General features: G+C 40.9%; 1 protein-coding gene across 1 annotated transcript; it reads right to left on the bottom strand.

Annotated features, from left to right (window-relative positions):
- Positions 1-393: 393 nt before the first annotated feature.
- Positions 394-20,078, bottom strand: LOC133236562 (pre-mRNA-splicing regulator WTAP-like). Its single transcript, XM_061398651.1, is given in 7 exon segments — positions 394-897; positions 900-1,878; positions 4,939-5,106; positions 6,868-6,973; positions 8,440-8,587; positions 9,106-9,554; positions 19,984-20,078. Coding segments are annotated over 3 exon segments (1,452 nt in total). The 5' UTR covers positions 5,032-5,106; positions 6,868-6,973; positions 8,440-8,587; positions 9,106-9,554; positions 19,984-20,078; the 3' UTR covers positions 394-517.
- Between the last annotated feature and the right edge of the window lie 1,517 nt (positions 20,079-21,595).

The raw sequence follows: 21,595 nt of genomic DNA on the forward strand, positions 1-21,595 counted from the left end.
TAAAGAGAAAATGCACAGATGTATGGTGGGAAAAACTGTATCTAACACTGAAACTACTATAGGACTCCTTCAACAAGTCCAACTTTTAGTGATAAAACTACTGTACTGGGCAAACTTGGCAGTCATAAACCCACATCTACTCTGACAAGTCTGAATGGTGCATAAGCATAGTAACAGCATGAGTAAGAATGCCCTCACACAGCACAGGTTCTAGGGTAGACACAGATTCACACAGACATCACTGTGTTATACTTTAAGCAAAAAGTTCCATTTACAACTTCACATTAACTCATATAAAAATAACCTGACCCTACACAAAATGTCCTTTTAGCAACATTCAAAGTAATTAACTGTTACAATTTCCAAAGTGGCAGAAGTATTGAAGCAAAAAGGAAAAAAAAAAACCACCCACAAAAAAGGCAAATTGTGACAAAAGTATGCATTAATTAACTGCACAGTATCCTCTTCCAAATTAAATGACACTGTATAAAAATTTGCTGGAAATTTTTTTGTTTTTTTACAAAACTGAACCCTGTACATTTACACTTGAGTTCAAGCCATTCTGAACGTGGCGGGAAGCTGCAGTTCGGTTACCTTTCCCACTCACGGGTTTCTCCTCTTGCGGGTCATGACTGGAGTCTGTGTCATTTGAGTGGTGTGTGAGAGAGTTTTCACTGCCCGTGGGAGAGTCTACACTTTCATACCCCGCACTGAGTTGGTTTACGTAACTACTACCTCCTCTGCCAGTTCTCTCCTCCGAGCTGCTGGAGGCCTTATTCCCATTCCCTGGAGAAGAAGGAAAGTCATCTTCGGCTGTGTCCCCCTCCCTGTGAAATCCAGACCCAGACGTCCTCTGCCGGGAGGAACTGCCATTACTTGGTCCGTTGGCCAGACGATGCAGTCTTTACCTGTGGCCTCTGCCTGTCCTACAGGCTCCGAAGATGTAGTCCTGCTGGTACTCGGGCCTGCGGCTTGAGACTGCTGCTGTTGGTACTGAGCCAACTGCTGGCGCGTCTCCTTCAGTTGTTGCTGAAGAACTAGAATGGTACTCTGCATACCCTCTACTTCTTCGTCAAGTTGAATGATGAAGTCATTCAGTTCATCCTGACTGCTTTTAAGCTCCTCCCTATATTTCTTCTGTAAAGCCAACTCTGCTTCAAGTTGTGCAATACGTCCCTGGGACAGCTGCCTTTCAAGCTCTTGATTCTCCTGGATAAGCATTCGACACTTCGCCATTAACTTTTTGCCTGTTTGGCTATCAGGCGTAAACTTCCAGGCACTCAGTTCATTTTGGGCTTGTTCCAGTTTGTCTTTAGTCTGTTCCAGTTCACTTTTCCTTTTTAGGAATAACAAGTTGATCGCTGGGTCCACCATTGCTGATCTCAGTTGTGCAACGCTAGGCTGCTGGACTTGCTTGAGGTACTGGATCTGAGTAGTACACTCTTGCATTTCTTGCTCCTTGGTTGCTAGTCGCATTACAAGAATGTTTTCCCTGCGTGCAGATTCTTGCTGCTGCTGCTTTAGTTTTTCTTCAGATTCCCTTAAGCCAGTTACATCATTAGAGTTGAGATCTGTGTACTTGCCCTCCAAAGCTTGCACATAGGCTTCATACTGTTTCCACCTTAGAATTAATTCATCTTGTGCCATAACTTTGAAGTCTGTTTCACTCAGTCGAACCTTTTTGGGAAGAGGTTCTTCGTTGGTCATCTTGAATCCTCTCCAGACGGAGGCCGCGCCGGCGCCCGCCCAGTCACATAGGCAGACCCCGCGCTGTCCTCTCGCCGCCCAGGCCGCCCGACCGCGCCGCCGCCGCCGGCCCCCGCGCTCCTCCTCCGAAAAAGGAAATCTTGCCATTTCCAACAACTTGAGGACATTATGCTGAGTGAAGTAAGTCAGAGAAAGACAAATACCATATGATCTCACTTCTACATGCAATCTAAAACAACAGGAAAAAAATAAAATTCACAGAGAAGAGGTAGGTGGTTGCCAGAGTTGGGGGAGAGGGTAGGGGTGAAACGGGTGAAGGCGGTCAAAGGCACAACCTTACATTATAAAATAAAGTCATCGGGATGTAATATACAACATGGTGACTATAGTTAATACTGTATTGCATACTTGAAAGTTGCTAAGAGGGTTGATCTTAACTGTTCTCATCAAAAGAAGAAAATTTTGTTATCTGTGTTGATGGATATTAAATGTTATCCATGTTGATGGATATTAATGGATATTGACTAGACATTTTTGTGGTGATTATTTCATAATATATATGAATATTGAATAATTTTGTTGTAGATCTGAATATGCAAATTACACCTAAAAAAAAGTGTTGGACTAGTGAGTCACACTTGACTTGGGCTTCAAGGACTGACACAACATTTAATAACTTTTAATGCTCCATATTTGCCATTTAAGAAAACACTGTATTTATATGAATAGGCTGGAGCCTGAAGATAGTTAAATATCATTGGCCTAAAAGAGAAATGATAGTTTTATTCACCTTGGAAGTGAGAGGTAGTAACTACAAAAAGAGACAAGGGGAAACATTCTCTGTGAACAGGAAAGTTTTGAGTCTTATTTTCAGAGGATTAAAGGCAGTAGAGCGAAAAAGCAACAGAATGACAAATCAGCAAACTAGGTAGCTTAAGAGGGACTTAAATAAACCAGTATTTTTACCATGGTTGGGCCAGATTTTCTTGCTTTTGACAGGGAATTCTATTGCCCTAAAAATATTATAAAATCCAACAGAAGTCAAGTGCAGTCACAAAACCGAGGAAATATTCTTCCAGTGCTTGAAAGCTATTACCAGCTTCAGCAAAGTTCCTCACTACATTGACTGAGGGAGATAGGCAGTGCTGAAGCTGAAGGAGATTTCAGTTGTGTTAATGTAATTTGTAAGAGATGGAAAATGCTGAAATGAAAGGCTTACTTTATCCTCTTCTCTTCTGTCCTCTGTTTGAGCTCAAGGAGCTGTGTTCACAATAAAAAATGTGTGCTCTGGGCTTTAGCCATGATGGCCACACTAGATTTTGATGTACTGTGGGCCCAAACCTTTATGCCCTCCACATCACTTAGAAGGTAACACATCTTTTTTCCATCAGGAAATGCTAGTTTGGGGGGGGGCGGGTTGCGGGGAAGAGGTCACGATCAGGAAGGGTCTGCAGGTCACTCAATTCTGGTCAGAGGCTTGGTTAGGAAGACAAGGTAGTAGAGAAACAGACAGCTGATCTCACACATTCCAAGCTCTTGGATACTCCAGTGACTGCAACTGGTACCGTGAAAAGCAATTTCAACATTAGACTAGGGTAAGGCTACTCAGAAATCAAAATGATTTCAAAAAGCAAAACATAAAAACTCATGAATTCAGTATAAAAAATAATTTTTTAACAGAAGCCCTTATTTACCTTTTCATGGTGTTAACTGACACTTCACTGCATTTAACAAAGGTAGTAACAGGTTAATTTCTTGCTAATGTTAATTTTCCCAAATTCTCAACTTTTCCAGCATTTATGACTTTTAAACAACTTTTCAACACAGTATCTCTGACATTCTTTAAGTAATGAAGTTTAAGAAACATTTCATCTCAATTGAAAAAAATTCTGAATTCTACTTGAAGTTGTCACCAGACATCTTGGCAAGGAGTCATTTTAGTGGATTCTCTGGTGACTAATCAAAGCTGAGCTTCTAGGCTTTACCTCATTCACGCCACTGCTGAGGCTTAGCAGGATGTGGCCTCTCTGATGTTGGATTAGCAATGCTCTCTGCCTAATAGGCCTTCCTACACTATTTATATGTATAGGATTTTTCCTCAGAGTGGACTCTCTTATGTTTATTGAGATTTGATTTACAGCTGAAGTCTCGCCCACATTCAGAACATTCAAAAGGTTTCTCTCCTGTGTGGATTTTGATATGATGACTAAGACCTGTCTTCTGACTGAAGGCTTTGCCACACTCTTTACATTGATAAGGTGAATCCCCTGATGTTCAATAAGATGCTCTCCCCTTGTAAAGGCCTTGCCACACTCAGGACACTGGGAAGTCTTATCCCCAGTATGGATTCTTTTGTGGTTTCTCAGGCCAGTTAACTGTGTGAAGGTCTTCCCATACTCATCACATGTGTATTTTCTTAGTTTAGGACGGTTTCTGTGCTTTCCTCCTAACTTGTGTTTGTTAAGGCCTAAGTGTTGACTGAAGGCTTCACCACATTCATCACATTTATAGGGCTTTTCCCCACTGTGACTCCTCTGATGTATGATGAGGGTTGAGTTCACTCTAAAGGTTTTTCCACACTCAGCACATTCATAAGGTTTTTCCCCTGAGTGAATTCTGTGATGTATTATAAGTTCTGAGCTTCGGCTAAAAGCTCAACCACATACAAGACATTCAAAATGTTTCTCTCCAGAGTGGATTCTCTGGTGTTGGTTAAGTCCTGCATACTGAGTGAAGGCTTTTCCACATACTTTACATTCATAAAGTTTTTCTTTACTGTGAATTCGCTGATGCTCACTAAGATTTGAACGCTGCCTGAAGGTTTTCCCACATTCACTACTTTCATAAGGCTTCTCTCTGTTGTGCAACTGTTTATGTTCAGTGAGGTCTGCACTATGGCAGGTTTTCCCACAGTATATACATTCAAAAGGCTTCTTTTCAGTGTGGAGACTTTGATGTTTTGAAAGAATTGATCTTTGACTAAAACATCTGCCACATTTATTACACTGATGAGCCTTTTCTACAATGTGGATTTTGAGATGTTGAGAGAGGCCTGCTTTCTGACTGAAGTCTTTGCCACTCTTTACACTGATAAGGCTTTTCCTTGCTGTGAAGCCCAAATTCTGTACTGGAGTATGGTTTCTTTCCATTGTGGATCCTTTTGTGCATATGAAGGCCTCTCATCCAGGTGAAGATTTTCTTACATTCATCACATTCGTGTATTTTTCTCACCTGTGGCATCCCCATTCTGCATTTCCAAACTTTCACTAGGCTCATTGTCTCCTCTCTGTATGGCATGCTGACATATAGTTTCATGATGTCCATCCCTACACCATTCTGTTTCTTCACAAGGTTCCCGTTTCACTTCTAATGTCAAATTCTCAGTCCTCATCTCACCATCTGAAACAATATACCACACAATTGGAGGAGAAAAGGCAACTCAAAAATGATTTAACAGACAGAGTGCTAGGAGGGTTAATGTGTATTTCAGATTTAACAGAGGACTTTCTATCTTTATTTAGTGTCAGGGATTCAGAGAAATAGGTGAGCCAAGTAAAAGGAATGGGAGTAATACAGGTGTGGGAGTGAGATAGAATAAAGCATGGCTGATTTACCAATACAATATGGTAAAATTGATAGGATGTCACTTCTGTGATTACCCAAGACTATAATTTCTACCTACCATAAGACTTTCTCTATTGACACCCTTCCTTCCTGGTTTGCTGGCTTTGATTAAGAATGCCACCATACAGAGAAGCCCACGCGGCAAGGAACTGAAGCTGGGTTCTGGTCAGCAACCAGGAAGTAAGGAAGGCCCTCTGTCTGTGTGACTGACAGAGAACTGAGTCCTGCCAACATCCATGTGAGGTTGGAAGTGGATCCTTCCTCAGTCACAACTCAGGTGAGAACCTATCTTTGGCTGCAACCTTGTAAGAGACCCAGAAGTGGAGGATCCAGCTAAGCCACATACCCAGACTCTTGACCCATAGAAACTATGATATAATAAATGCGTGTGGTTTAATTGCTAACTTTGTGGTCATTAATCAAGCAGAGAAAAATTCAACTACACTAAATATACAAGAGACACATCTAAAATAAAATGATTGAGTAAAGTTATGAATAAAGGATGAGCAAGAGAAAATTGAGCAAATGCAAATAAGAAAGGCATCATGATCTCAATTTCAGAAAAAAGGTGAGATTCAAGCCAAGAGCATGAAATGAGACAAAGAAAAATATAACGATAAATAAACATTACAATTTATAGTGATCATGGATCAGACCTGAATAATTATATAGAAAATAACAAAGGAACAAATTTTCTAGAGCAGAAATTATAGATGAGATAAAGAGACAAAACAAATAACAGACTTTAATCATTCTTTCTGTCTAGAAAAAAACCACCAAATGGACCAAAAAATAAACATTCAGAAGATTTACAAGATTATTAAATCTATGGATAAACATGTATATGAAGTTCTGTATCTGGAAAATAGAACATCTTCTCAGATGTGCAGTGACCTTTAATGAAAACTAATTTTGGGGTCATAGGAAAACCATAATAAACTCCAAAAGGTGTAAACAACACAAACATTCTCTGATAACGATAAATCTAGAATTAGTAACAAAATCAGAAAATAAGCCCTCCCATCTGAAAATTTTATAACTTTCAATTGTTGGTTCAAAGGAAAAATACGTTTCAGATTTTCTAGAAAATAACTAAAATGCTACATTTCAAAACATTTGGGATTCATCAAAACCAGTGTTCAATGAAATATTTGTAGCATCAAATATTTATATTAGTAATAGATATACAGATCGATACAGCCAGCTCAAAATTTAAAAAAGGACAACTAATTAACCAAGAGAATCTGCTCATTTAGGAACACTTTTCTCTCTTCTGTCTCATTCCCCCTGCTTATGCTTCCTGGGAACACTTCTGATACAAACTACTACAATCTAAAATAAATAAATTTTAAAAACAAGGGAGAACATAAGGATGGAATTAACTAAAGTAAATGCAGGGACAAAACATGATATACAAAAATAATGGAACATTGTAGTGGTAAAACAAAACTGAATACACCAATATGAACTCATAATTTTTAGAAAAAAAAAAGTACATCTAGCTCCACCCATAAAATGTGCTAGAAGTATCGTTACCCGAGGGAAAAAGAACACTCCCAGCATCCAGATTTTGTACTTCAATAGCGTTCTCCATTATGAAAAACTGAAGCTCCTTCAGAAAGGGTTGATACCAAATCTGGGTCTAGGGAAAGTACACGGTAAGCATGGAATAATTAATTTTGTTCAGAAAGCAAGGATTCAAAATTCATAGGGTCATGGCAAAAAGAGTTAGGAACAGGGTGGAAGACATCCAAACTAGGCAAAGATGTATCAATCTGAGCTTTAAAATAAGTAATAACTGTGGTAGATTGAAACACACTGACTCAATGAAAATTACTAAACCCATAATGATATTATATTAACACAAAGAAAGTCCTAAAATCCCATGTTGTCATTTGAGGTGCCTATTAAACTATTCTTTGAATTTGAAAATTGGTAAATACAGGGGGAAAACTAAGCATCAATCTTGTCTGTCTAATATGAAGTGATCAAACAGACGATTTGATGATTTCTTCACTATAAAGAAGACTAACAGTTAATAACATAGAAGGAATGAAAGAGTCACAAAATCATTCTGCAACACTTAATAAAATGATTGACCCATAGAAGAATTCTCAAACATTTTGTATTTTGTTGCTGGGAAACGAGCCAATCACATACTGCCAAAGTGACACCACACAGTTATAAAGGGGAAAAATTAGCTGTTCAATGGAGGGATCATATTGCCATGTCTTTCAATCTTTTTTCCATTTTATGGAAATACAGCATACATGGGCAGCAAAATAAATGATTCCATGAGGAAGCAACCAGAAAGCTTCACAGAGTAAGAAACTGGCCCAGGGTCATGAAAATGTCTGGGCCATGAAAGGGAAAATGGGAAAGAGAAACTGTTCTAAAGTAAAAGAGAATTAAAAGGCACAACAACCAGATGTCTCACACAGCCATGGATTCTATCCTGGTTTGCACAAATCAGCTTTAAAGACATTTTGGAAAAAATGGACAATCTGAATTTGCATTGAGTTTAGATAACATTAAAATGTATTGCCAGGGAAAAGGGAAATTATTAACTGAACAAAATAGATTACAAAATAGCACATAGAAATGATCTCTTTTCAGTGAAAGGAATGTGTGTATACACATACATGCACATAAAAGATATTCAAATATATAATAAAAAGTCACTGTAATCTCTGGATGATAGAATATTATGCTTGTTTTCTTATTTTGCAACTGTATTTTCTAACTTTCTACAATGCATATATACTTCTCTGGTAATAATAAGAGGTAACTTTCAAAAAAGTCAATATAGTTTTACAATGTTAATGTCCTATCAGAGTCTACTTAAGGATGTAAGCATCAAAATACTTGAAAGTAACACTTGCTACAGACGATCTGCAGAAAATTCAACTACGGATATTTAAAATTAACATACTACAGAAGCTGTTCTGAGATGACTTATCACCTTTTAATCATTATTACCTAAAATGTCAGCTTTGTCATATCCTTTAACAACTCTCATTACAAGGAATTAACATGTCATACTTCACAAAAAAAACCAATGGGGGACTTCATTTCACTCCAAATTTCCTAGAGAAATTCTTGCCTCACCTGTTTCCTCTGATGGTTGGGGCTCAGGTCTTTCGCCCTTGAACTGGACTGCTGGGGGCTGAGCTCGGGTATATGAAGATTCTTCATCTAGTGTTTGAAGGGTCATTGTCTGCAAAAGTATCTTCTGTTCCAGAGAACAAGCTGAAACCTAGAGACAAGTGGCACTCATTAGGCCTGAATTTAACAGGAACTAAACCTCAGAGAGGAGTTTCTAAGAAACATCCCTGGAGAGACTAGAAGAGAAACCAGGGCATTAGGGTGCTAAAGGGTAGCCAGAAAGGTAAGTGATGCTTACCTTTTGATCAGAAAGTCTGATCAAATCCTGTCTCTATCACTTCATTTATTGGCTATGTCTCCTCTGCTAAGTTACACAACCTCTCTGAACTTAGTTCCATGTGTGATACCACCTAGTTCTTTGTTGCTGTGAATGTTGAAATGACCAGTAGAGTACACAGCATGATACTTACAGAATGCCTTCAGCATCTTTACTCCATCCCCGAATCTCCTGTTTCCCACCCTTCCCCTCCTTACAGGACTGGCTTAGGAAGAAGCTCAGTTCCCTGCTGAATGCTAGGTTTTCCCACTGTTCTCAGAGCTTCCACACTTGAGAAAGTTTTGCTCCCAGTTCCCCACAACCACATCACACTTGTCCCTTCCTATATGTACATTTCTCTTTCTTTCCAGATTCTCCAGTATGGTCACTGCCTCTTCCCCACTCTCTGGATGATGCTCCCGAACTGGGACCTGGAACTCCTGGGGCAGGATGGACAGAAACTGCTCCAGCACCAGCAGCTCCAGGATCTCCTTGGTGTGTGTCTCTGGTCTGAGCCACTGATGGCAGAGCTCCTGGAGCCGGCTCAGGGCCAGCCAGGGTCCAGGGGAAATCCTGGTAGCATAAGTGCCTAAACTTTATGGCTGCCTGAAGATCTCCCAGGCAGGAGGCTGGTTCTCTGGAAGGCTGAGACCCTGATTCCTGGGGTGGTCTTCCTCCAGCTTCACTGTCACCATCATAGGGCCCTGCTGACCCCATGGGGCTTGGAACAGCTGACCAGTAGACTTTCTTGTGTCCACAGCCATCATGCCTGGAGTTTCAACTGAAGGCTTCTGAGGGCACCCTGGGGAATAAGAATTAAGTGATAAAGTGATACATGGCAAATACTTCAAAGAACCCACACAAGAAAGAAGACGACCTGTAACCAAGATAACTAGTTTTATTAATTCACTAAATCCACAAATATTTTTTAGAAGCGTACCTTGCACAGAAACTGTTCAAGGTATTTGAAATGCATTAGCAGAGAGTCCATTCTAGTTGAAACAGTAAAATAAACACAACCAATATGAAAAGTGTATAATATGTGAAGGAGATAAGTAAAAATATATAACTGCTGGGGGTAGAGTAGAATGAAGACTTGCACTTAATGGAACATTTCTCGAAAATTCGGCGTTAAGTACATGGATGTGGCCCCAGCCTAAAACAAAAATTTCTAATCACTTGGCACAGTTTCTCCACATTTGAGTACATACGATCCAACCTGTGGGAAAGGAAAAGTTACGAATCACAGCCAGAAAATTACTAATGTTTTCGTGCTAATCTTGCAAAATAGCAAAATTCTACTTCGTTCATACAGTAGTGGTGGCCCTGGTTTCGTCAGAGCGTGGGAAGCACGGTTGCCAAAAAGGGGACCCCCAAACCCAGGACAGGGTCCTGTATGAGGGGCTTGGGGCCAGCCTTTCCAAAGTCTCTCAGACAGATGCCTGCTGCCAGCCTCTCCGGGCACCGGGTGTCCCCGGGCTGGAACCAGGGCCGGTGCTGGCTGTTCCAGGCAGCCCAGTAAGTCTAGGGTCTCACAGTGCTGAACCCGAGAACAAGGCGGAAGGACGCCACAGGACACTCACCAGACAGCAGTGCTGGAACTCGGCTCCCGGAACTGGACGCTCAGATGCGCCTGGCTTCCGGCGTCTCCAGGAGGTCACGTCCCTGAGCGTGCCCCCGTGACCTGCCTCCGCGCATGTGCCCGGCGTCTCCCGGTTACCTTGCAGTGCAAGGACACTACATGTTCGTTTCTAGCGGTTCAGGACTAAAGGCGTTGACGGATACCACTAAACCCAGTTACTGGAGGAAAAGGCAATGGTACCCCACTCCAGTACTCTTGCCTGGAAAATCCCATGGATGGAGGAGGCTGGTGGGCTGCAGTCCATGGGGTCGCTAGAAGTCGGACACAACTGAGAGACTTCACTTTCACTTTTCACTTTCATGCATTGGAGGAGGAAATGGCAACCCACTCCAGTATTCTTGCCTGGAGAATCCCAGGGACAGCGGAGCCTGGTGGGCTGCCATCTATGGGGTCACACAGAGTTGGACACGACTGAAGCGACTTAGCAGCTTAGCAGTTACTGAATCTCTGAGAGTTAAAAAAAAAAAAAATAAAGTTTTGGACACTCGCTCTTGTGAAACCGGCAGGATACGTTTCTTAACTGAAAGTGTATAGGAAGAGTGCTTGGTGACGACATAGAAAAAAATGATTGCCCTCTTCCTTAATGGAGGTAGGCCATTGGCAGTCGGCATCGCTACCAGTTTGTCTCCCTTCTGCCTTTTCCTGGGTGTTTTCATCTCCTCTGTCCTGCGCCCAGAACAGGGCTTCCCTCAAAGAGGGAACTGTGCCTTCCCTCTAAGGAAGGAACATGATGGCTATCCTTTAGGACCTCGTCAATATGCTGAAACCAAGAAGAAACACTAAGAAAATAGAGATGGTAGAGAAGAAATAAGTACAGATGTGGGAAAGAGCTTGGGCCAGAAAGCAATGGAAATTTCAGAAGGCAGTGGGAAGTTCAGGAGTTGGGGAAACCATCCTAGAACAAGAAATGGAAAAGAGGTTTGTGAATTGAACTAGTTCAGTTCAGTCGCTCAGTCGTGTCCGACTCTTTGCGACCCCATGAATCGCAGCACTCCAGGCCTCCCTGTCCATCACCAACTCCCGGAGTTTACTTAAACTCATGTCCATCGAGTTGGTGATGCCATCCAACCATCTCATCCTCTGTCCTCCTATTCTCCCCCTGCCCCCAATCCCTCTCAGCATCAGAGTCTTTTCCAATGAGTCAACTCTTCGCATGAGGTGGCCAGAGTACTGGAGTTTCCGCTTCAGCATCAGTCCTTCCAATGAACACCCAGGACTGATCTTTAGGATGGACTGGTTGGATTTCCTTGCAGTCCAAAGGACTCTCAAGAGTCTTCTCCAACACGACAGTTCAAAAGCATCAATTCTTCGACCCTCAGCCTTCTTCACAGTCCAACTCTCACATCCATACATGACCACTGGAAAAACCATAGCCTTGACTAGACGGACCTTTGTTGGCAAAGTAATGTCTCTGCTTTTGAATATGCTATCTAGATTGGTCATAACTTTTCTTCAAAGGAGTAAGCGTCTTTTAATTTCATGGCTGCTATCACCATCTGCAGTGATTCTGGAGCCCCCCAAAATTAAGTCTGACATTGTTTCCCCATCTATTTCCCATGACGTGATGGGACTGGATGCCATGATCTTAGTTTTCTGAATGCTGAGCTTTAAGCCAACTATTTCACTCTCCTCTTTCACTTTCATCAAGAGGCTTTTTAGTTCCTCTTTCTGCCATAAGGGTGGTGTCATCTGCATATCTGAGGTTATTGATATTTCTCCCGGCAATCTTGATTCCAGCTTGTGCTTCTTCCAGCCCAGCATTTCTCATAATGTACTCTGCATGTAAGTTAAATAAGCAGGGAGACAATATACAGCCTTGATGTACTCCTTTCCCAATTTGGAACCAGTCTGTTGTTCCATGTCCGTTCTAACTGTTGCTTCCTGACCTGTATATAGGTTTCTTAAGTCAGTTCAGGTGGTCTGGTATTCCCATCTCTTTCAGAATTTTCCTCAGTTTATTGTGAGGAGGCTGGCAAACAGCAGTTGGCCAGAGGCCATCCAGATAGAGGAGATCACCAGCAGGGCACAGTCTGCATGAAGGCTATCAAAGGTCTGCTCTGGGACTTCCCATCATCAAGCTGTTGACTTTAAGCAAAGGATATTACCCTCCATAATGGGTGGGCCTCATCCAATCAGCTGAAGTCCTTGAGACAAAACTGAGATATCCTCAAGAGGGAATTTTGCCTTAAAACTGTAACATAGGAATCCTGCTTGCATTCCCTGCCAGCCTACCTTATATATTTTGAAATTAGTAGTTCCCCAGTTGTCTGAAAAAGAAATGCAAAAAAGCAAAATGGCTGTCTGAGGAGGCCTTACAAAAAGCTGTGAAGAGAAGCGAAAAGTAAAGGAGAGAAGGAAAGATATACTCATTTGAATACAGAGTTCCAAAGAATAGCAAGGAGAGATAAGAAAGCCTTCCTCAGTGATCAATGCAAAGAAATAGAGGAAAACAATAGAATGGGAAAGACTAGAGATCTCTTCAAGAAAATTAGAGATACCAAGGGAACATTTCATGCAAAGATGGGCTCAATGAAGGACAGAAATAGTATGGACCTAACAGAAGCAGAAGATGTGAAGAAGAGGTGGCAAGAATACACAGAAGAACTGTACAAAAAAGATCTTCATGACCCAGATAATCACGATGGTATGATCACTCACACTCACCTAGAGCCAGACATTCTGGAATGTGAAGTCAAGTGGGCCGTAGGAAGCATCACTATGAACAAAGCTAGTGGAGGTGATGGAATTCTAGCTGAGCTATTTGAAATCCTAAAAGATGATGCTGTGAAAGTGCTACACTCAATATGTCAGCAAATTTGGAAAACTCAGCAGTGGCCACAGGACTGGAAAAGGTCAGTTTTCATCCCAATCCCAAAAAAGCCAATGCCAAAGAATGCTCACACTACTGCACAATTGCAACTCATCTCACATGCTAGTAAAGTAATGCTCAAAATTCTCCAAGCCAGGCTTCAGCAATATGTGAACCGTGAACTTCCCGATGTTCAAGCTGGTTTTAGAAAAGGCAGAGGAACCAGAGATCAAATTGCCAACATCCGCTGAATCATTGAAAAAGCAAGAGAGTTCCAGAAAAACATCTATTTCTGCTTTATTGACTGTGTCAAAGCCTTTGACTGTGTGGATCACAATAAACTGTGGAAAATTCTGAAAGAGATGGGAATACCAGACCACCTGACCTGCCTCTTGAGAAACCTGTATGCAAGTCAGGAAGCAACAGTTAGATCTGGATATAGAACAACAGACTGATTCCAAATAGGAAAAGGAGTTTGTCAAGGCTGTATATTATCACCCTGCTTATTTAACTTCTATGCAGAGTACATTATGAGAAATGCTGGGCTGGAAGAAGCACAAGCTGGAATCAAGATTGCTGGGAGAAATTTTAATGACCTCATATATGCAGATGACACCACCCTTATGGCAGAAAGTGAAGAGGAACTAAAAAGCCTCTTGATGAAAGTGAAAGAGGAGAGTGAAATAGTTGGCTTAAAGCTCAACATTCAGAAAACTAAGATCATGGCATCCGGTCCCATCACTTCATGGGAAATAGATGGGGAAGCAATGGTTGACTTTATTTTTTGGGGCTCCAGAATCACTGCAGATGGTGATTGCAGCCATGAAACTAAAAGACACTTACTCCTTGGAAGGAAAGTTATAACCAACCTAGAAAAATGGTTGCTCAGTTGTGTCTGACTCTTTGCAACCCTGTGGACTGTAGACGACCAGGCTCCTCTGTCCATGGGATTTTCCAGGCAATAGTACTGGAGTGGATTGCCATTTCCTTCTCCAGGGGATCTTCCCAACCCAGGGATCAAACCTGGGTCTCCCACATTGTAGACAGACGCTTAACGGTCTGAGCCAAAGCAGAGCCATTACTTTGCCAACAAAGGTCTGTCTAGTCAAGGCTATGGTTTTTCCAGTAGTCATGTATGAATGTTAAGAGTTGGACTATAAAGCAAGCTGAGTGCCGAAGAACTGATGCTTTTGAACTGTGGTATTGGAGAATCCCTTGAGAGTCCCTTGGACTGCAAGAAGATCCAACCAGTCCATCCTAAAGGAGATCAGTCCTGGGTGTCCATCGGAAAGACTGATGTTGAAGCTGAAACTCCAATATTTTGGCCATCTAATGGGAAGAGCTGACTCATTTGAAAAGACCCTGATGCTGGGAAAGATTGAGGGCAGGAAGAGAAGGGGATGACAGAGGATGAGATGGTTGGCTGGCATCACCGACTCAATGGACATGGGTTTGGATAGACTCTGGGAGTTGGTGATGGACAGGGAGGCATGGCATGCTGCGGTTCATGGGGTCGCAAAGAGTCAGACACACCTGAGCAACTGAACTGAACTGAACAATTGTCTGAGTCAATTCTTAAAAAATATATATACATATATATATATATTTTGTCTGAGTCAATATATATATATTTTTTTTTTTTCTGAGAATATTGACTAAAATACCAAAATCCTACTAATCCTTAATGTCCAACAAATGTCCACCTTTATATACTTTCCTAATTCTCCCAGGCAGAATTGTTTTTGATTTGTCTTTATCTGTCCTTTTTGTTTTGTATTATAATTATTTTTTCTTGTATATACGCTTAAAATGCATGACACATTTGTAGGCAATAACCATTCTTTAAACACAGTATAAATATAACACATCTTTTGTAAAAATGTCCCTAACTCTAAGGTTAGGAAGGCCACAAAGGTCAAATTATTGACATTTAAAGTACGTTTTTAGTATTTGTATTTAAACTAAATCAAGAAATACAAGTAGCCCCTGCCTTTTGAAAATCTGCATTATGCCACTTTGCCTTTACAAATAAAGACCTACATTAGTATCTGCTTTTGCTAAATAAAGCTGAAGAGGATTTTACCAAAAAAAAGTGAAAAGTGAAAACAATGTTGAGCATTTGCGTTGCTGCCCATCCTTGTAGAAAGGCATCATGCACCTCAAGCAGCAAGAGTGATGTCACTGGCTCCTTCTCTGGGAACTATACTCAGCATCTCAGCATTAAGCCACTATAGCTTTGAACTGTGTCTGTGCCTTACCTTGATTCTGTCCATTTGTTAGCAAGATGTGTCCTAAGGTAACTCCCTCTGCTTTATGCCATTTCAGCTTATGAAAAATTTCATGGCTCTCAGGTATTTCCTACTTGAGCTGCGAAACAAGGCAGAATAAAATAGAAGTGGTATGATGGTAGTAAGAATGAACAACTAGCACCTCCAGAGTTTTTCTTGGGTGGCTATTTACTTATACCATCCTCATAAAAATATGAATATAGTAAATATCTCACATTTATACACTTTCTACCTTATAAACTTTCCAGTTTCTCAAGTCCTCACAACAGTGGAAAGTATATTTCATTCAAAGAAGACAATACTAATGTTTTTTAGACTGCCTGTTCCAAAGGTTGCAAAGTTAAACCAAAGCATAGTGAGGACATAAACATCCAGATGATTATGTGTGAAGGACAGTGATGGAGCTGAGCTTGAGATAACTACTGGTTTTTAGCATAAATCAGAAAGATGTAGGAAAAGCAGTAAAGATACTCTGCTACCTGATGTCTCTTCAATCCTACTACCAACATGGAATCAAGTCCAACTGTCATGCTGGATGGTCAAAGGTATTTCTGAGATTTTTTGCTAGAGGTAACTGGAGGAGTGGGTATCACTGGGATTCAGAAAGAAAGAAAGGGAGAAAAAAGAGGACATATCAATAAAGAGTAGAATTTGAGGGCACAGATATACATTTTAACTCTTTCCTAAACACTATGCCTTTTTTCTAAGTTGACAAAGGGAGCAGCAAGGCCTAAAACTTCATATGCTGCCTTGACATCTTTGAGCCTCATGCATGTGTACTCAGTCGTGTCCAAATCTTTGTGACCTACAGACTGTAGCCCACCAGGCTCCTCTGTCCATGGGATTTTCCAGGCAAGTATACTGGAGTGGGTTGCCATTTCCTCCTCCAGGAGATCTTTCAACACAAAGATCAAACCTGCATTTCCTGTATTGTCAGGTGGATTCTTTCCCACTGAGCCACCTAGCCCTCTTTGAGCATCAGAGGGACCAAAAGCCTAACCATCAATTCCTCCACTCTTGCTGTATATGCCTCCCACCCAGCAGGAAGTGACCCCACTTGGCTAGTTCCTCATCAGCTGGACTAGCTACACTCTACTTGGTTCTCAACCTACTGGGTTTCACCACCTTGCCCACCCCCACAATGAAATTATTTAAACAAGCCAACCACATCCTCCCAAGGAAACCAGGCATCACCTCATCTTATTACTATGAAGCCTGTATTGCAAAGCTCCTGTTTGTTTATTCTGCTCCCAAGTGGCCCTCCTCCCCTAGGCTGTGAGTACACATGACTAATAAACTCTTGTCAATCCCGTCTGTCCAGAGTCAGGTGTCATGTGTTTGGCCATCCCCAGAATCTTAGGGTGGGACTTCCTCTCTCACCAATAGGGTGAAGAGGAGGCAAACAGCAAGCTATGTCATTGAGTAGTTGCTTTTAAACTTAACTTACCTAGTTAAATAAGTACCTAGCTTACCCCTAATTTAGGTAACTTTAAAAACAATGTCAGTCTCCTCACTCATCCTGCTAAAGTTCTCCTTTGCACTGTATACACACTTAACAGTCTCCGTGGTCCTCCGTTCAAAATATGAGAGCCACTGTGTCATCAAGATATTCAGGGTATGTGATGACAGTGACTTCAAGGAACAAAAGTGCTGAAGGACCACAAAGGAGAAGGATCAAAAGAATGGGAGAAAGAAATAGCAGCATCCATAAAAGACTCAGCCCAAAATGTGGTCTGCTCCAGTGACAAGCTACCAGCTTCTTTCAATCTGATGGATAATACCAAAATGTCTTCTAGTTTGACTACCTAGAATAACAATGATAATGAAGACACCACATCCCCAATTTCTTCAATTTATTACAAAATGATTAGGTCCGTATTCAGCATAGCTTTCTAAAGTGTTCAGTAAGGCCTGATTGAAGGCTTTCTTACACTTAGGATATAGACACAGACTTCTGCCCTCTTTGGATCCTCTGATGACAAACAAGGTTTGACCTCTGAATGAAGGCTCGGCCACGCTCCTCACACTGGTAGGGCTTCTCCCCAGTGTGGATCCTCAGGTGTTGAGTAAGACTGGTGCTCCCTCGGAAAGTTTTCCCACATTCCTTACACATGTAGGGTTTTTCTCCATTGTGACTTCTCTGATGTTCCATGAGTCCTGACCTCTGAGTGAAGGTCCTCTCACACTCATTACATTTGAAGGGTTTCTCTCCAGTGTGGATCCTCAGATGTCCAATAAGATGTGAACTTTGACTAAAGCATTTTCTGCACTCTTTACACCCATAAGGTCTCTTTCCAGTATGGATCCTCTGATGAAGAACCAGGCTTGTGTTTTGACTAAAGGCTTTCCCACATTCATTACACTGATAGCATTTTATTTTATTATGAATTTCCTCATGTGAAAGAAGGGCTGATTTATAACTGATGGCTTTTCCACATTGATTGCATTTATAAGGTTTCTCTCCAGTGTGAATTCTCCAGTGTTGAACAAGCCCTGAGCTCTGAGAAAAGGCCTTGCCACATTCCTTACACTTGTGTCGTTTTACTCTTGTGGGGTTGACCTTTTGGTGTTCTGATTTACCCCTATATTGAAAAGTTTCTCCACACTTTGGATCCTGGAAAGAATCCAGTGAACTCCTTTCTGCAGAAATCTGCTTTGGGGCAAATTCACCAGTTGTATTCCTGGCCTTATCAGCTGAAAGAGCAAGTCGATTATTTAAGAGTTGCATATCCCACATAAGGGTTTGAAAGTAAGGTTAGTAATAATAATTGATAACATTACTAAATGCTTATTAACATCAAGGATTATGCTAAATAATCAAGAACTATCATCCTAAGGGTTTGACAGTTACTGTACTTATGAGTCTTAGAGAATAAAAATAAATAAATAAAAGGCTTTTGGGCCTCAGTCCAGATCTAAAAACTCAGAATGGCAGGAATGAAATGTAAATTTCCCAAGAGTCTTCAAAGTGTCCCTAATGAACATACCCTCTTGTATTCATCCCTTGTGTAGTCCAACCCCTTCCCACATAAGATCTAGGCTGGCCTGTGACTTGCTTTATCCAACAGAATATGGTGAAAGTGATGATATATCAGTTCAAGGACTAAGATTCTAAAAGATGCTTTTGAGATCCCTGAGTTACCATGTTAAGAAGTCTAGTTACTCCACTAAAGAGATACATGGAGACTGAGAGAATGAGATAGCCTGAGGCCCATCCATCTCATAATCTTGCTAAGCCCAGTTTTCTAGCCATCTCCTGATCAGCTATGAGATGTGAGTGAAGTATCTCGAGCATCACAGTCCAGGCAAGTCCTCAATACCTACAGCTTCATTTGATATCACATACAGTAGCAGAACCACCCTCTTAATCCCAATCAATCCACAGAATTGTAAGAGATAACATAATGGTTGTTCCTTTTAGCCACTAAGTTCTGGAGTGGTTTGTTCCATGGAAATAGATAGCTAAAACACCAAGTGATCAGTCAGTTTGTGGTGCTCACAGCAACACAATAAGCTAGGTAATAGAAACAGAAACTGAAACACAGAAATTAAATAACTGGTCCGTGATCACATGACTAGCCTGGCCTGGAGTTAATCTGAATCTAAAGACTGTGCTCTTTATTTTTATTACAAAAAGAATAGATACTCAAGGTAAAAATTTCAACAGTATAAAAGGCATAAAAGTAGAAAGCCCAAATCACAATTCCTTCTCCATCACCTTGTGTAATCACTATAACCTTGTTGCCTATGTAATAAATAGCCTATTTTAATCTAATGACTGTTAATTTCTTACTGCATTTATAAAAATATTTTTCCTTCAGTATTTTCACACAATGGCCAAAAGATTTTTACATAAAGACATCCACTGATCATTGTTTAAAATAACAAAAATACTGGAAAAAGTCTAAATGTACATCAGTAGGAGACAATTAATTACAATACATGTATGCAACAGAAAACTAAACATTAAAAAGAATAAAATAACTCTACTGATAAGATTGGTGTGTGAAAGCTTGATAAAGGAGATAATTAGGGGACTGGGCTCTGGATTGGCTGGATTGTATATGAAAGGCCCACAGTTGTTAATTCTTAGGAATGGAACTTTTATTTTCATTTTATATCTTTCTACAGTACTTGACTTTTTAAAATATAAACTACCATTATTGTTCTATAATAGCTAATTAAAATATATAATACTAGGGTAAATCTATGGTAGATCTGGGCATCAGTATTTCTTAAACAGTTCCATAATGATTTGGATTCACAGAATTGTAAACCACTATAACAGCCCAGTTAAAAAATACCACATAGCCCAATTCAAAGTGAAATCAACTCTAGATATGCTCACTTTGTAAATAACCTTTTGGTGTTAAATTTATTCTGCTATTTCTAGATAACACTTTTTTTCCCCCCCCACCAGAAATACTACTTTTAGCAGATGCTATGCTCAGTGCTTCTAAAAGATCACAAAGATTCATGGTGTAAAGATTACCATTCTCTTGCAGAGGAAACTGCTCCCAAGGATCACACTTTAGCTGGACGATCAGTGACTGATTTGTAAGGCTTGCAGGTCTCACTTCCTTCCAGAGCGCTTCTTGTTTGCAACGTGCACTGGCTTGGACCTAAGGACATACCAATAGATCTGGTTTTACGAAAGGACCAGAAAGATGGCAATAGCTAACTAAACCTCAGAGTTTGATTAAAAATACAATTTCATACAAGTATAGAAAGTAGAATAAAGAAACCAGTGTCTTAGTCAGCAGAGTTTTAAAGGGAAAACAGAAAGATAATGCTTCAGCCCAGAAAATAATGGTCATAAGTCCCTCTCCTCTTGCTTACTCATGGCCCCTGTCTTTGCTGGTAGACCTCTGGTGAGCTCACAAATGAACAATGGATTACCCTTTTCCCACCTGTTGTTCTTTGCCTTCAAGTTCTGTCTCCAGATTTTCCAGCACAGTCACCACTTCCTCTCTACTCCTTGGATGATACTCCCATACCCTGGCCTGAACCACCTCTGGCAGGATGCTCAGGAGCTGCTCCAACACCAGCCGCTCCAGGATCTGCTCCTTGCTGTGCCTCTCAGGCTGCAGCCACTTTTGGCAGAGTTCCTGGAGCCATCTCAGTGCCTCTCGAGGTCCAGGGGCCTCTTGATAGCAGAACTGTCTGAAGCGCTGACAGAGAAGCTCCTCATAAGTGTGCACATTCCCTAGACGTCCAGGCTTCTGCTCCCAAGTATGGTTCTCCTCTTCCTCTACCTTCACTATTCTCAGACCCTCTGGTTCCTCTGGAGTGTGGACCACAGGAGTCAAGACTGGATCTTCTCTCAACTTGGTAGACATCTTAGACTGCAACGGCTCAGGATAGGATTCACTTGGCTTACATCCCAGGAATCAGGAAGAACCTTAGAATCACATAACTCCTGTGGGAGAAGAACCCACTATTAAAACAGCAAAATAACCAGAGCAGTCAAGAACCTATGTTATTAGTAATGCAGACTCACTGCCAAGGTGATACTCCTGAGTAGTGAACTATTGTAAGACAATATTCCTGAGACCCACAAAAACAGGTAATTATTGAGAAAGTGCACTTTGCTGCTGATATACAAAATGCGACATAAATATTAGTATCAGAACTTCTATTATGGGAAATAAGGCCACATTCTTAGAATTTAAAGACTTTTTAGTTTATAAAAACTACATTACAGGAAGAAAAGCACATGAGCCAGAGGCTGTGGGATCACCATAGGCCATTTGCCAAGGCTTTCTTCCATGAATATTCATAACCTACCATCCCTTCCTAGAACTGCTTCAGCAGGAAGGGATGGATTTTGGGACACTCCTGTAGAGTCAAAGCACATGAGCAGAGTCAAAGTTAGTTTTCCGGTAAAACCTTTATCATCTTTAGAGGAATCAAGTTACTTACACAGAGGAGTAAAACACAAGTTCCATAAACTGGTTATATTCTTCGTTCAGGGAGTAAAGCAATAAGCACCTCACCGTCGGATGAGACACCCCCAGCATCCATAGTGTATGAAATAATGAGAATTAGCAAGCAAAATCTGAGTCGTTTGTGCTACACTATAAAGTTAAAAAAAAAAAAAAAAA

The sequence above is a fragment of the Bos javanicus genome, chromosome 23, assembly GCF_032452875.1.
Source record: "Bos javanicus breed banteng chromosome 23, ARS-OSU_banteng_1.0, whole genome shotgun sequence".
Classification (NCBI taxonomy): Eukaryota; Metazoa; Chordata; class Mammalia; order Artiodactyla; family Bovidae; genus Bos; species Bos javanicus.